At 41.8% G+C, this 16,466-nt stretch overlaps 1 protein-coding gene across 1 annotated transcript in view; it reads right to left on the reverse strand.

The window, feature by feature from the left end:
• The window catches only part of LOC102734313 (transmembrane 9 superfamily member 2-like), a 76,671-nt gene that overhangs the window by 890 nt on the left and 59,315 nt on the right, over nucleotides 1-16,466 (reverse strand). Inside the window, exons 14-16 of the mRNA XM_081809405.1 lie at nucleotides 16,183-16,331; nucleotides 14,209-14,320; nucleotides 11,623-11,794 (exon numbers count right to left, since the gene is read on the reverse strand). Coding sequence (XP_081665531.1) covers nucleotides 11,623-11,794; nucleotides 14,209-14,320; nucleotides 16,183-16,331 — 433 coding nt within the window. The remainder of the gene's footprint in view (nucleotides 1-11,622; nucleotides 11,795-14,208; nucleotides 14,321-16,182; nucleotides 16,332-16,466) is intronic.

The raw sequence follows: 16,466 nt of genomic DNA on the forward strand, positions 1-16,466 counted from the left end.
CAAAAAAAAAAAAAAGAAATGACCCCATAGAAGAAAAAAATTACATGCAAAAAAGGTGTTCAAAATACTATGATTTATAATATTGAAAAATTACAAACCAAATGCCCCCCAATAGGTGACTTAGCTAAATGATGGACTAAGTGCTCAATGAAATAAGATAGTCATCAAAAATGACAAATTTAAAGACTATACAGCAGCATGGAACAATCTTTATAATATGGTGTTAGGCAAGCCAGATTGTAACTCACCAGTGTGAACACTGTATATACCATGCACTAGATACAGCAGAGCATGGACCAAAGAAGATACCTTTATATGTAGGGTGATACAATTCTGGGCAAATTTTTCTTTAACATAGGATTTCATCGATGTTCATGTTATAAAAACAATTCTCATATGATATTACGGTTCAGTAACTCAAAGAAAACTCTAATAGGAGTTTTCTTTTCCAGATCCTATAATCTAATGGGGTAACTCAAGACAATTCAATCATCTAGCAAAACATGTTAATCACAGAAGGCTTTAGGCAGGGTTTGGTCCCTTTTTCTTTGCCAGTTTCCAAGCTATCCAATATACCATCATGCCACCTCCCTCCCACCCTTCAAAGCTCCTTGTCAGGAGTCAGTGTGGTATAGTGATTAAGACCATGCATGGGCTCTGGGAGTGAGCCCCAGAATCTGCTCTGTTGGTTACTAGCTGTCTGATCTGGGCAAGTGATAATCTTGCCAAACCTCCATTTTCTCAGCCGAAAAATGGGGATGATAATACCTATTCCCATTTTAAGCTTCCTTTTCTGAATCCAACAACTTCAAAGGTTCAGGAGATGAAAATGTGTAGCTAACACATGTCTCTGAATTTAAGACATTCCTGATTTCAATTTGCTGCATATTATCCCCGTACACTACTGAAATGTCTATGAATTCTCAAACTTTTTGATGCTCGACTTACAATACTCAAATTGTCTCCTACCCGAAACACAAAGCTCCATCAACTCTCACACTGTTCTGATAGGCAGCTAAGTCAGCTGACTCTGGAGTCAGGCAGACACTTAGCTATAGGATATAGAGCAAGCTACCCATCTCTGTTCCTCCTTAGTGAAAAGGAATTCTATCCCCCACCCAACTAACAGGATTGACCTGAGAGAAAAAGGTAATAAGATACATTAGGGTGCCCATCAGAGGAGGTACTCAAGAAATGAGAGCTAGCATTCGTGTCCTGATCTGGGGCTTGAAAAATATAGTCACATGGGGCTTATTTGACTAGTGTGGTAGTCCTCAACATTGCCTGTACCCTGGAATCATCTAGGAAGATTTAACAGCTACTATTGCCTGGGTCACATCCCCCAGATGTAATTGATCTGGGATGCAGCCTCAGTACCAAGACTTTTAAAATCTCCCCAGGTGATTCTAATATGCAACCAGGGTTTCAGAGCCTCTGGTCTAGCCTGCCTTTCTGTCCCCCTCTCTCCCTCCCTCCCTCCCTTCCTTCCTATAAACAAACATCATTAAGTATAAAGAGAGGTGGGGAAATTTCTCTTCTAAGGGCCACTGAACCATACAATTGAAAAGCAACTTAAAGGATCTGGAAAATGGAAATATTTTTTTCTACAACCCAATTGCTTGTACTACAATTTGCGGGTAGAAAAACAGAGATGGGCCAAAAAGGGAGAGAATGGTCACTTTGGTGTCTCTGTCTACTTTTGCCTCAGGTCAGAGAAAATACTAAACCAGTACTAAAAATGTCCTAGTTTCTTTCTAAGCTTCATAACCTTTTATCATTAGGTCAGGTGATACAGGATCTTGATGAGGCAGTCCAAGCCAAGCAGAGAAGCCCGTTTTTCCCCTTGTCCTGGCCCTAATTGCAATTCTATAAGGTAAAGAATGCACAGCCTGATCCTGGGACTGCTTTCCAATACACATTTCTTCTGAGGCTTTCCCAAAGTAGTCATTATATATGCACACTTGAAAAAGAAGAAGAAACTAGCTAAATATAACATTTTGAAAGTCGACCGCATTCTACTTGATAGGATCAAACCTTCAAAGAGTCTTTCCACAGCCACTGTGGGGGCTATATTCCAATACACATTAATCTCAGAATTTGCACCAGTAAGACATGCAGGCAAAAGGTTTTCTTAAATTTGGAATGAAAGCCATTACATAAAGGAACAAAGAGAAAGCTTGTTTGGAGAAAAGAGTCTTGGGGGCCTTGACTCCCTTCGGCCATATTTGATTCAGTATTCATGAAGCACTTTCTCTGGGCCTGGCCCTTGCTGGGTGGGTAATGAGGAGGACAGGACAGGGCTCTTGTAGGGAACGATCTCAGGTGATGGCTATCCTACACATCTCCACTGACAAAGACATCACATTCTCTTCATCTCTCATCTAGAAAACTCTCTCGGCTCACCTCTACCTCCAGTCTCTCTCTCTAATCCATCCTGCACTTGGTCAGAGTGACTGTGAGATTTCCAAAGCACAAATTATAGTCATGCCTCTACTTGCAAACCTTTAATAGCTCCCCATGGCAAAAGCACTCAAACCCCTGAGTGTATCAGAAACCTTTTAAGCTGTTAAAAATAAACATCAGCAAGGATTCTGATTCAGGGCTTCGGGATGGGCCCTGGGCATCCGCTGTATTGGTTTTCAATCATTTCCACAAATGAATGCGAAGCACGCCCACATTGGTGTCGGCTCATAAGGCCCTCCAGGACGGGGCCCCAGCCTCCTCCTTTAGGACTTGTTCCTGTCACTCCGTGCCTTAAAATTTCAAACTCCAGCAGCCCCAAATTACCTACAGATCTCCCCATACCATGCCTTGCTCAACCTGTCAATTCCACCTTCAAACTGTAAGACTCAGTCTTCCCTCAAGGAAGTTCTATCACGTTCTCCAGCAGAGCTTTTTCTGACCTCCTTCACCCTCCCCATGCCGGGGCCTGGCGCCCCTGTTCACTGCTTTCACAAAACCCTGAGCTTCATTTTTAGGCTCCTTGCCACAATGCGTGGAATGATCTGTTTATTTTTTTTAAGATTTTACTTATCTAGGGCACCTGGGTGGCTCAGTTGGTTAAGCGACTGCCTTCCACTCAGGTCATGATCCTGGAGTCCCGGGATCAAGCCCCGCATTGGGCTCCCTGCTCAGCAGGGAGTCTGCTTCTCCCTCTGGCCCTCCCCCCTCTCATGCTCTCTCTCTCATTCTCTCTCTCAAATAAATAAATACAATCTTTAAAAAAAAAAGATTTTACTTATCTATTTGAAAGAGAGAGCGCATGGCAGGGGGAGAGGCAGAGGGAGAAGCAGGCTCCCCGCTGAGCAGGGAGCCCGACATGAGGCTCGATCCCAGGACCCTGAGATGGTGACCTGAGCCGAAGGCAGATGCTTAACTGACTGAGCCACCCAGGCACCCCGGAATGATCTGTTTAGAGGCCTTCTCTCTCCAGACTATAGCTGTGAGGCTAGGGGTTAAGGCTTACTCAGTTTTGTACCCCCAGTGCTTAGCATGGTGTTGAGCACGTTGCAGGCAGATGACAAAGTTTAAACTGGTCTGGATAAACTGCATAGCAATGTAAGCTCCCTGAGGATAGAAACCTTTATCCCTTCATATGAAGGTTTGTTCACTGCCAAAGCCCCGGCCTCTAGGGCTGGTGCCTGACACACAGTAGGTAGTCAATATATACTTCTTGAATGAATGGCAAGAATTTGGAGAGGGCATCACAGAGAAGGTCCTCTAAAGTTGGACTCTGAGGTATTTGAGGATGGGAGACAGGTATTCCAGACAGAGCGAAAAGTACCCATAAAGGCCTGGAACAACTAAACCCTGACAGTTGTAAGAAACAGTGAGAACCATGGCAGAAGGATTGGGACATTAAGGGTGTATGACCGAAGAATTAAGGAAACATCAGGTGTCTGGCTGGCTCAGTTGGAAGAGCACATGACTCTTGATCTCGGGGTCATGAGTTCAAGCCCCATGTTGAGCATAGAGATTACTTAAAAATAAAGAAACTGAAAATATTCTTTAAAATATTAAAAGAAAAAATAGAATTAAGGGAATATCAAAGAAAGCATATAGGAGAAAAGACTGCAAAAGTAGGTGAGAGCCAGGGAGTGAATGCTAAGAAGCTGGGATTTGATTAAGCAGGCTGGGGGGGGGGGGGGGGTTGGCAGTGACGATACATAAGCCAGAGCATAAGATGACCAAATTTCTATTTCGTGACAATGACAACGATGATGATAATAATGATGAGGACGATATCTGTTGTTTACTAAAAATTTCTATGCCTGGCTCTGGGTTAAGTGCTTACACGTGCGATCAGATTGAGTCGAAGTCTCTGAGCTAAGTACTAGGATTCTCCCCATTCTATAAGGAAAGAGGGGCTCAGAGAGTCTGTTGACTTGCCTTACAACACCCAGCCAATAAGCGATTCAGCTGGGACTCAAAGCCAAGTCTTTGTTCTAGGATAGGGAGATCAATACGGGCTGAGGTGACCACGAACTGCTTTGTGCAGAAAGACCACAGAGAATGAGCAGCAGTTGGACAGGAAAAGCCTGGCGTGTCAGGAGTAGAAACCAATTCAGGTATGAGATGCTAGAGAGTGTAAACCACACAGTACAAGAATATGCCAGAGAATGCAGGTTCTGCTTCCCGCCGGGGAAAGCAAGGCTTCCCTTCCTCTGAAAAGTTTTAGCAGGCTACTCAAAACTAGAAGAACACTGGCTACTGGAGGACCCAGAGTTAGAGTAGGTGTGTAGCTAGTTGCACTGGGAAAAACAATGGGAGCCCCAGTTTTCCATACCCTCAAGAGAGAGGACTCTGTCCTGCTCATTCCTACAGCACCTGGCATGTGGATCCATAAATGTAAATTGAAACCAAAATGAGCTGGGCTTGAAGAAGTAATGAGGAAAAACTGGAAGAATGTGCCTCCATTTTCTGAAAGAAGGGTCAAAAGGGTATGGGAAAGACTGAGATATTGTTTCCATCATCTTATTCCTGAGGGCGATATTGTGCTCTTAGATGCGCCAATCTTAGCTCTCCCAATTCAGAGCAGTCCACCTGATCAAACAGAGGACCACAGAGGAGATTCCACAGGCATTCTCTGGTTGTTGGCTTGGCCTCAGCTCAAGGAAAGTGCCTCTCTCTTGAGGAGGACATGGAGAGTTGTAGTTAAGAGAATGAGCTTTGGAGTCAGACCAACCTGGGTTCGACTGAATCAGAGCTCCAACACTTACTAGCTGAGTGACCTCAAACAAGTCACTTAATCTCAGTTTCCTCATCCATACAATGGGAGTAATATGACTTAACATCTCATGCTAATTAGACAATTAGGTGAAAAGTAAGTGAGATAAATACATGCAAATAGTTGGCACGAAGTCAATTCAACAAAAACCAGATAGTATTAGATCTGTTTCCATATTCCCTCTTAACACATTGCCAAGCCCATAGAAGCTTAATAAATATTTGTTGGTTGATTAACAATTAGCATTAATATATCTTTATCCCTTTTGATCTTTTACCCTTTAGAACTATTTTTTTAGATTATTTATTTATTTATTTATTTATTTGCCAGAGAGAGAGAGAGCGCACAAGCAGGGGGAGCGGCAGGCAGAGGGAGAGGGAGAAGCAGGCTCCCTCTGAGCGGGGAGCCCAAGGTGGGGCTTGGGCTTGATCCCAGGACTCTGGGATCATAACCTGAGCCAAAGGCAGACGCTTAACCGACCGAGCCAGCCAGGTGCCCGAGAACTGAAATTTTTAATAAGGCAGAGACAAGTCGGTATAGTAAAACACGAAAGGCCCACTACGGCTAACATTTGTGCATTGAGGTAATTGGCCTTTTCCTTCAGTGTATTTCATCTTACACTGTGTGAGAACATGGATTCTTCACTTTAATTTAGTGATAAAATATTACACAGTAGACATTCTCAAAACATATTGAGCTTCATTAGGTTCTTTTTAATGAATAAAAATATATTCAAAGCACAGACACTTAGTGAGAAAGCTACCAATAAAGCACTCGGCACTTGGCTAATACTTCTTCTGGGTCTTAAAAGCTCCTGGTACCAAACTGGCTTCAATCACCACACAGTGACTGGTGATTCAGAGTCTCAGATTCTAAACATAATCTTGATTTTTGAGACAATCAAAACTGTATTTTGGGGGCACCTGGGTGGCTCAGTCGTTAAGCATCTGCCTTCGGCTCAGGTTACGATCCCAGGGTCCTGGGATCGAGCCCCGCATCGGGCTCCCTGCTCGCCGGGAAGCCTGCTTCTCCCTCTCCCACTCCCCCTGCTTGTGTTCCCTCTCTCGCTGTGTCTCTCTCTGTCAAGTAAATAAAAATAAAATCTTAAAAAAAAAAAAAAAAAAACTATTTTTTTTTTAAAGATTTTATTTATTTATTCATGAGAGACAGAGAGAGAGAGAGAGAGAGGCAGAGGGAGAAGCAGGCTCCCAAGGAGCAGGGAGCCCGACGTGGGACTCGATCCCAGGTCCCTGGGATCATGACCTGAGCCGAAGGCAGACACTTAACCATCTGAGCCACCCAGGCGCCCACAAAACTGTATTTTGAAAATAGCATTAACTCCTAAGGAAAAGTAAGGTTTGAAAATAGTTCACTCTAGATCAGGGTTTCATAACAGTGGTACTACTGATGTTTTGGGCCAGATAATTCTATTTTGTAGAGGGCTCTTCTGCACACAGTAGGGTGGTCAGCAGAATTCCTGGCCTCTACCCACTAGATGTCTCTAGCACCCTTCCAGTCATGACAAGTAAAAACGTGTCCACATATTGCTAAATGTTCCCTAGGGAGCAAATTCACCCCTGGCTGAGAAACACTGCTCTAGAATAATAGACTGTGGCTAAATAATAGACCTTGGCTAAATGCAAACATTTTTCATTGCTTGCTTAAAATATACATCATCACATAAAAGATTTCAAGGTTTACATTAGGCTATAAATGCCATTATTATAATATAACATAGCACTTTAGACTTTTAAAGAAGGAATCCTAAGTGTTAGATCTTAATTGGTTATTGTGATTTTATATCCTTCCTATCAAAATCTACAAAACTACATTATTTCAATTCATTTTCTTAAGACTTTAACTCATTTGGGGCACCTGGCTGGTTCAGTCAGTACAGCCTGACTCTTGATCTTGGGGTTGTAATAGAGATTACTTAAAAATAAAGTTTAAAAAAAGACTTTAACTCATTTGTTGATACCTAAAACAAAACTTGATGCAAATAAAAATCACTAACTATCCTCCAAGTATCCATAAGTGAACCATCAATGAGCATCCATTAGAAATCGGAGGAAAACAATCAAATTGGAAGACAGCATAGCCTAGTTGGTAATGCACAGACTTAGTTTCTTTTTTAACTAGCTTAACCAGCTGATAAACTAGTTTTTTAAAACCAGTTAAGATGTGGGGCAAGTCACCCACACTTAACTGAAATTTATTTATCTTAGTCTATACAGTACAAGGTTTCCGTCCTGGTACCCTCTGGTGATATTGTTGATATATTGTGGCTTATCTTTCCTCTCCCTGTCCCTTGAATCCTAAGTCGACATGTTGTTTACACATCTGTAAGTGTGCCACCAACTAAAAATTGGGTAGAGGAACACCAGCCACAATGCACATCACTTCCTTTGGCTCAAAAAATGAGAGGAAGAAAACAATGGGATGCCATTTTAGACATACTGTGTTAACAAAAAAGAAAACCACTTTTGGGGTTTTGTTTTGTTTGTTCAAAAATAATACTCAGTGCCAGCCAAGGTTGTGGGGAAACCAATACACTTTTTCTAATGGCAGAAAAGCATAAAGAATCATAAAAATATTCATGCTTTTTGACCCTGCTATCCCATTTCACAGACTGTCTTAAGGAAATAATTCAAAACAGAAAAGACAAGTTTGATAGGCAAGAAATGGTTAAATAATCTGCTCAATAGATTAAGCAGCCTTACAAATGATAAATATAAAGGATTCATAGTTGGGGCACCTGGCTGGCTCAGTCGGAAGGGCGTGTGACTCTTGATCTCGGGATCGTGAGTTTAAGCCCCATGATGGGTGTAGAGATTAAATTTTTTAAAAAATAAATAAAAATAAAGGATTTGTAGCAACATGGAAATATACTTAGTATATAAATAGTCTTCCCTACAGTCACAATACTCAATATTGAAAGATGACAGCTGTGAAGTCTTATCCTTCTGCTGTGATGACACAGATGAATCCAAATACCAAAGACAATGTGGTGACCACAAGGAAGAGCTTTGGATGAATGCATAATTATTCTAAATGAGTGTGAAACTCCTCGGCATTTTTAACATGAGTGGATATTGCTAATTTTCAAGTTGCCATTTAAAAAAAACCCTCTCAGAAGCATTTGTCTACAGCAAGAAAGAGTAATCAGCAATTAATAACTGTACCTTTGTGTACATCCATATTCTCAAGACTAATGATTTAATTAAGGATGTCTTCCTCAAAAGTGAAACAACATGACCATAAGCAATAAGCCTCACTTCCTGCTGTGAACCTCAAAATATAATGATGATGAAAAAATACATATGACAGGAAAAAATATATAATGATGAAATGTAAAGAGATGCCATTTAAGGGTCTATAAGCAGACAGGGCTTCTTAAAGAACAGTTCTAGAAAACAGATGCCAAAAACACTTCATGGGATGCCCGGATGGCTCAGTCGGTTGAGTGTCCGACTCTTGATTTTGGCTCAGGTCATGATCTCGGGGTTGTGGGATCAAGTCCCCACCCCCCAATATTGGGCTCTGCACTCAGTGGGGCATCTGCTTCTCCCTCTCCCTCCCCCTCTGCCCCTTCCCTCCATACTAGGTCTCTCTAAAATAAATAAACACATCAAAGATGGAAAGAAATTAAAATGAGTCAGTCTTGGGAAAGGAAGCACTACACTCACTGGAGTTGGCGTGTTGAGTTGGCAGTGCCAATGGGACAGGCAAATGTTCAGAATCTAACTGCATAGACTTAGGAGCTGTCAGCATTGAGGAGGTAGATGAAGCCATGGGACTGGATGAGCTCTGAAACGGGGAGGGTACAAAGAGGGGCCTGAAATGCTAAAGACTGAATCTTGTATAAAGGCTAGAGGTAGGTGACAGGAAGAGGAAGGGAGGTACAAGGAGAATGATGCAAATTACATTGAGAGAGTTTCACAGAATAGGTGCTGAGTAGTCAGCTGCAGAAGCCAAGGAGGGTGAAGGCGAGGGAAAGGCCATTTGATCTGGCAAGGGATCACTGGGAACCTTCAAGAGTCAGTATTCAAGAGGGGCGCCTGGGTGGCTCAGTCATTAAGTGTCTGCCTTCGGCTCAGGTCATGATCCCAGTGTTCTGGGATCGAGCCCCACATCGGGCTCCCTGCTCCGTGGGAAGCCTGCTTCTCCCTCTCCCACTCCCCCTGCTTGTGTTCCCTCTCTTGCTGTGTCTCTCTCTGTCGAATAAATAAATAAAATCTTAAAAAAAAAAAAAAAAGATTTAAGAGTCAGTATTCAGGAGCACCTGGGTGGCTCAGTTGGCTAAGTGTCTGCCTTCGACTCGGGTCATGATCTCGGGGTCCTGGGATCGAGCCCCACATCGGGCTCCTTGCTCACCAGGGCCTGCTTCTCTCCCTCTGCTGCTCCCCTGCTGCTTGTGCACTCTCACTCTTGCTCTCTCTCAAATAAATAAATAAACAAAATCTTTAAAAAAGAAAACAATCCTAGTATTAAAAAAAAAAGTCAGTATTCAGTGGAGTGTGACAGAAGAGACGACAAGTGGTGCAGCCAACCAAGATTTCTATCAGCAATGTGACCATTCAGCATTCCATCTACCTTCTGAAAGAAGCTGTTGTCATACAAGACTCTCAGAAAAAAGCAACCTGAGTCAAAGTGCTAGGTATTGAAGAAAACAGAAGCCTGAAATTACTGTGTGAGACACATCCAACTGCACATCACCCAAATATAAAAGCCAGTCAGTCACTGGGGGAGAAATCCAAAACAAAAGACATGAGGGGTGTAGACAAGGTCTACACACAGCAACGTGGAGGAACCTCACCAACAATACCAAGGAAAAGAAAGCAGACGTAAAAGAGTACATCCTGTAGGATTCCATTTATGCACAATTCAAAAACAGGCCAAGTTTGGGACGCCTGGGTGGCTCAGTTGGTTAAGCGTCTGCCTTCGGCTCAGGTCATGATCCCAGGGTCCTGGGATCGAGCCCCGCATCGGGCTCCCTGCTCTGCAGGGAGCCTGCTTCTCCCTCTGCCTCTGTCTCTCTCTCTCTCTGTCTCTCATGAATAAATAAATAAAATCTTTAAAAAAAAAAAAAAAACAGGCCAAGTTAATCCATGATGCTAGGTGTCAGGGGAGTGGCTGCCTTTGGGGAAGGTGAGTGGAGAGAAGTGGCTTCCAGGGCACTGATCATGTACTGTTCATTGACACCAGCAATAGTTACAAAAGTGGGTTCACTTTGCGATAACTCATCGAGCTGTATGTGTATGGTGTATGTTGTGTGCACTTCTCTGTATGCATATTTTAAATACAAAGTTAGAAAAACCGCAAAACACATGAAAAGCCTGGTTAGACTAGGATGGTGAGACATTCTCAGGCCTTCCAGTTTTAAATAGAACGTCTGGTGGCTGAGAGATGTGAGGAGTCCAGCATAGTCTTCTGTGTACTGAGGAGTTAAGACTGGCAGTTTATAGGTAATACAATATTAAACAAGGAGACCCACCAAGATGCCTTGGTTTCTCAGGTAAGGAGACACCAAGACAAGACACTTGTCTTAAGGCTTTGATTTCTGACAAATTTCCATAGTTGATTTTTACGTATCTATTGAACCTGAGAGTTAAAATCAGAGAATACTTGAAATTTGCCCAAGTGATGTAGATAAGTCATGTGACTTGAGCGAAAACCAGAACTTAAAAGTGAGGCAGGTAGAGGGGCGCCTGGCTGGCTCAGTTGGTGGAGCATAGGACTCTTGATCTCAGGGTTGTGAGTTCAAGCTCCACATTGGGTGTAGAGATTACTTAAAAATAAAATCTTAAAAAAAAAAAGTGAGGCAGATAGAATGGAAAGCTGCCTCACTTGTCCTGAAAAGGGTTCCAAGCTCTCCAACTTCCTTATTTCTCTAACTGGATCATTTTATAAACCACTCCATTTTGCCACCTTTATGGCTTTAAGCATTAATCTAAACAAGAGTTGCCATCACATCTTGAACCCAAATAACAACCCCAAATGAATAATCCTGAGAAGTCTACATCTTGTCCCTCGCATCTAATTGCTTATATGACTACACATTTACTTAATCTATTTTTGCTAATTTAAAAGTTATTCAAGCCAGTTAATGTTTATGCTTGGAGGCTATTCAAAGGTGATTACACATAACCCTTTCTGTGCTTTGGAACACATCCCTACTGTTTAAAAACATTCACAAGGGACAACCTTGAAGCTAAGTACATAAGGTCCCTCCAGTTCCCCAGGCTTTGCAATCTTTTATCCCCAAAGCATAAAAATGAACATGATGACTTTGTTCCCTATTCCTTCCATTAATTGTTAATTGATGCTTATTACATTATGGCTATCTCCAAGTCTCTTCAGAGAGTCTGAAATGCATGAAGTAATTCTGTGGTTACCTGTGAAAAGGAAGAAAATCAAGACCATGACCATTGTGTACCCAAAGTACAAAATGCTGCTTGCAATGCCCACGATTTGAAGTTTGGCAAAGAAGTAATGAACTGCATATATGAAAAGGTAAACAGCTGTAAAACTGCTGGTAAAAAAGGCTCTCCACCACCAATGATAATCCTGCAAAAAGAAATAGCAAAAACAACTTTTTAGGTGAAATCTAACTATAAATGGGTTAGGAATTATTGTCCTAAAATAGGCTTCATTAGATTATGCAGTAAAAGAAATAAAAGGGGAAGTTTTATAAGAAATTCAATGTGGGGGGCGCCTGGGTGGCTCAGTTGGTGAAGTGCCTGTCTTCAGCTCAGGTCATGATCCCAGGGTCCTGGGATAGAGCCCCCGCATCCGGCTCCCTGCTCAGCAGGAAGCCTGCTTCTCCCTCTCCCACTCCCCCTGCTTGTGTTCCCTCTCTCGCTGTGTCTCCCTCTGTCAAATAAATTAATTTTTAAAAATCTTTTTTAAAAAAGAAATTCAATGTGGTATACACTGTCTGACTAATGTACGTCTGCTTGGAGTGCCTTAACATGTATAAACTCTTTGTTTCCAGGGAGACCATGTGTGCCCTCGGGGTCTGCACTTGTAATGCACGCATCCTTTCTATCAGGAGCATCCTTTCTATTGGGACGCTGCCTCAGCCTTAGAAGGTTTTCCGGTCAGCTTCAATTTACTGGCCAGAGCTGCCTCAGGCTAGGTAGGAAAAGATTAGTATAGAAACTTCAGATAGAGCTTTATAGCAAATGCGATTTGTTTTACCCAGCTGAATTTGGGACCCAGGGAGGCATGACTGAGGTCAATACGCAAGTTCTGCGTATTCTACGGGCTCCTGATGATGCTAATTTTACTGTAGGGGCACCTGGCTGGCTCAGTGGGGAGAGCATGCGATTCTTGATCTCAAGGTTGAATTCAAGCCCCACACTGGGCGGTGGAGCCTACTTAAAAAAAAAAAAAAAGATGGGGCGCCTGGGTGGCTCAGTTGGTTAAGCATCTGCCTTCAGCTCAGGTCATGATCCCAGGGTCCTGGGATCGAGCCCCACATCAGGCTCCCTGCTCAGCAGGGAGTCTGTTTCTCCCTCTGTCCCCTGCTCATGCTCTCTCTCTCAAATAAATAAAAATTTTTTAAAAAATTTTTTAAAAAGACAGAAAAAAAATTTTACTGTAAAGGCACTGTGGTCGAGGGTCAAGGAGACCTACAGTACAGAAAAGAGTTAACATAGCAGGTCTGAAGTTACTATCTTTAGAAGGGTCTGCTTGCAAGGTTGGCCCTTGGTTTACATCTGGGAATTTGGCATTTAATCATTCCCTGACTGATAAGACTGGTTTGCTATACCTAGACTGTACAAACAATGTGATTTATGATGAGCACTTGCTTTCCTTTTGGGAGTCTGGAATTTTTGTAGTTGCTAGGCAGAGGGTGCCTATGTGACTATCTCCTAATGAAGACCTTGGATGCAGAGTCTCTAATGGGCTTCCCTGGGCACAAACATCACACATCTATTACTATATTTTTTACTGCTGGAGAAAGGAGCACAATTGATGTATCCTCTCGTGGAAAAGAGAAAGCATAGGAAGACTGTATGTAGATTTCTCCAGACTCCACCTGTGTCTTCTCCCCTTGCTGATTCGGTTATGTATCCTTTGGCTATAATAGGCCCTAGCCATGCATACATCTTTATGCTGAGTCCCATAAGTCCTTCCAGTAAGCTGCCAAATATGTGGGTGGTCTTGGGAGCCTCCAAAACATTTCTTTTTTTTTTTAACTAGGCTCCAGTGGGGCTTGAACTCATGACCCTGATATCAAGACCTGAGCTGAGATCAAGAGTCAGATGCTTAACTGACTGAGCCACCCAGGCACCCCATCTAAGAAATAGAAATATACACATCATATGCCTATGAAAATGCTCTCAGACATCATGTATATGATAACCATTCCCTAAACTCTCTATTGTCACCTTTAGAGAGTGACATTTAACTACCAAAACAAGAAGGATGTAGGGGATTTACGAAAATAATGTTCACTACCACCTTAATTATCCAGAATGACATCAGAAAAAAAAATGGGGGTGGAGTGGGGTAAACAGAACTATTTATGTCCATGGTAACCAAAAGGCATGAAATGAAAATAAGAGAAAGGGCCTTTAGCAGCAATCTCAAACCCATAAAACACAATGCTGGCCTAAGCGGAGAAAATTTTAATTGTTAAAAAAAAAAAAGCTACATTGAACCAGATCTTTTATATGTCCAAATATCAAATCAGTTCCCTATATTTTTCTATGTTAACTGAATATTATGCAGCAATTATAGTAACTAGCCAGAGAGAAATTGCTTTCTGTTTAAATTTTCCATCAAAGTCGCATTAACTTGATAGCTGCATCAAAATCAAAATGTGTCATCAGGAAAACACAATATAAAACTGATCCCACATTCTAGAAACCATGCAGTTAACAGTTGTTTCAATTCCTTTCTCAACACAGGCTTCTAATTCCAATAACACGAGTTTTGGAAGCACAAAATACATTCGTTTCTTAGGTCTTTACCTCAGCGCACAAATGGAAATAACACAGCAAAACTGTAGCTTCTGAACAGGTAATCAGGAGAATTATAAAGACCAAGAAAAGGAAGCCAAACATGAAGTACATCTGATGAGACCTGAAAATAAAAATGACAGCTTTAAAATTAACTTCACAGCACACAGAAAGCCCAATCCAAATCCATACAAGAGACGGCCACACTTCTCAAACCTTAGCAACTCATTCCAAACCTTTATCTATCCATCCAGTATCCAAAAGATACTCCCTGACCTGTGTGGCTTCAGAGTTCTGCCTGATCTTGTCCAGGTCGTATCTGTGTGGCTACTTACCCATAATTCTCTGCTCACGTCATTCAGTATTCAGTTGAGACCCATCAGTATCTCTGTCATTTTCTTTATGCACATTTTATTTTTTTATTTTTTTTTTCTTTATGCACATTTTAAACCGTGCTTTCTTTTTAGCAACGGAAGGTTGTAAGTGCAAAAATGCCAGCAACTACGTTATATAACACAAAACCACAGAATCAAATACTGCCTTGCCTTTGAAGCTCTATTGACAGGCAGCCTCCCCCAGTAGGTCTTGATAGCACAGCACACAAAATTCTATCAAATATACTTTCAGATGTGCATCTTCTTAAAGCTCTGTGTGTGGATTACATTTCTGCCAGACTTTGGAGGAACAAAGTCATTTCTTTCATTATTACAGAGCCGAGCTGACTAAATTGGGATGAGCAATTTTAAAAGCCTCCTAAAGAAAAGAAACTGAGGAACCAATCGATACCCCATTTTAAAATCTCCTGCAGAATGTATCCCTGGGCACAAGGGCGAGGGATGGGGCTTGGGGAAAATCATCTCTGTAGATAATGAACATATACAAAGTTGCATACAGCAAGCACACTCTGTTTCATTGAAATAAAACTTGTCTGAAGACTCTTCTAGTTTTCACTTGAAAATTATTTTCCCATCAAAAACATCTGGAAAATGTGGTTACTATAATCTATTTTGCAGCAGGTTAAATATTTAGTTGCTGACAAGGTAACAAATTTTATTGCTTATCTTTTAAACAAATTTGGCACAATGCTGTTTAAAAGGTGAGCAATTAATGTGCATGATTAAGCCTAACTTTTGAGGACTTGAAAGCTGTGTCTGAAAGACTGCTTTGGGACAAAAGCATTCTAAACACACACAGCTGGCTACTGCCTTAGATTTTATGGGGACTTTGCCCCATCTCCAAAACTCCCTCTGCAGCACCACCCCACTCGACCCGCCCCTGAAACGAGAATGCAGTCAAGAATCAGGAATTAAGAAAAAAAAAGGACTTGGAGAAGCTGAAGCTGTCGAACTTGCATCAGAGAGCACAGGTTCTTACTTTACATATCAGAATTCTTAAATCACGACAGTTTCAAAGTAACAAATAGAAAGAGGAACACTGTAAGGAGCAGGCATGCTGACAACAGAGCTAACAGCTGACAGACAGGAGAGCAGAAAAACATTACTTACAGCTCAGGACAGATGAAGACCCAGAGTCAGTGGTCTTCAAAGTATTTTTAGCAGAGGAACTCTGAAATCTTGCATGGAAGGTCAGTACAGAAAAGAGAGATACATCAGGGCTGCCTCTTCTCATCTTTAGGCGCCTCCTTCCAAGGGACACCCCTGCCCCACCCCCTGCAAAGGCTCAGAGTAGTACAGTGTGAGCCAACTTTCTAAGTCATCTGGAAAGGCTTAAAAAGAGGTTATTACTTTTTAAAAAGGAAACCTGCATAGAAATTTCCATCAAAAAGTGTCTTGAAAAACTTGTGAATTAAGTCAAAGTTCCCTAGGAAATTCCCCTGGGGTCAGATTGCCATTTCCTGGATTAAAAAGCGTGGGGGGGGTGTCAAATGAAGTTTTACCATACCAGAATTTAACCTCCTTGAAATACAGGAAAATTAATTGATCAACAATTAAGATTTTTTTGAGATTATGAAGATCCAATACTCACCAGATACTGTTCAGAATGAAAAAGAGTTGAATAAAAATACAGCCAAAAGGTAAAATGCCACCGATTATGATGCCAAAAAGTGGTCTGGTGAAGAAATTCTGCTGAGGAATATGACGGGGAATCTGGTTTGTGTGAACTGGATGCTTAAACTGCTCGAAAAGAAATCAAGTGAAAATCAGAATGAATGAAATTGAGGTGAATTTATATACATATAATCACAACACAGAATCCTGAATCGGAACATGACATGGAACACTTCCAAGAGCAGTCATGTGGGCAGAGCC

Source organism: Leptonychotes weddellii, chromosome X (genome assembly GCF_054177405.1).
Source record: "Leptonychotes weddellii isolate Sample4059 chromosome X, ASM5417740v2, whole genome shotgun sequence".
NCBI classification, from domain to species: domain Eukaryota; kingdom Metazoa; phylum Chordata; class Mammalia; order Carnivora; family Phocidae; genus Leptonychotes; species Leptonychotes weddellii.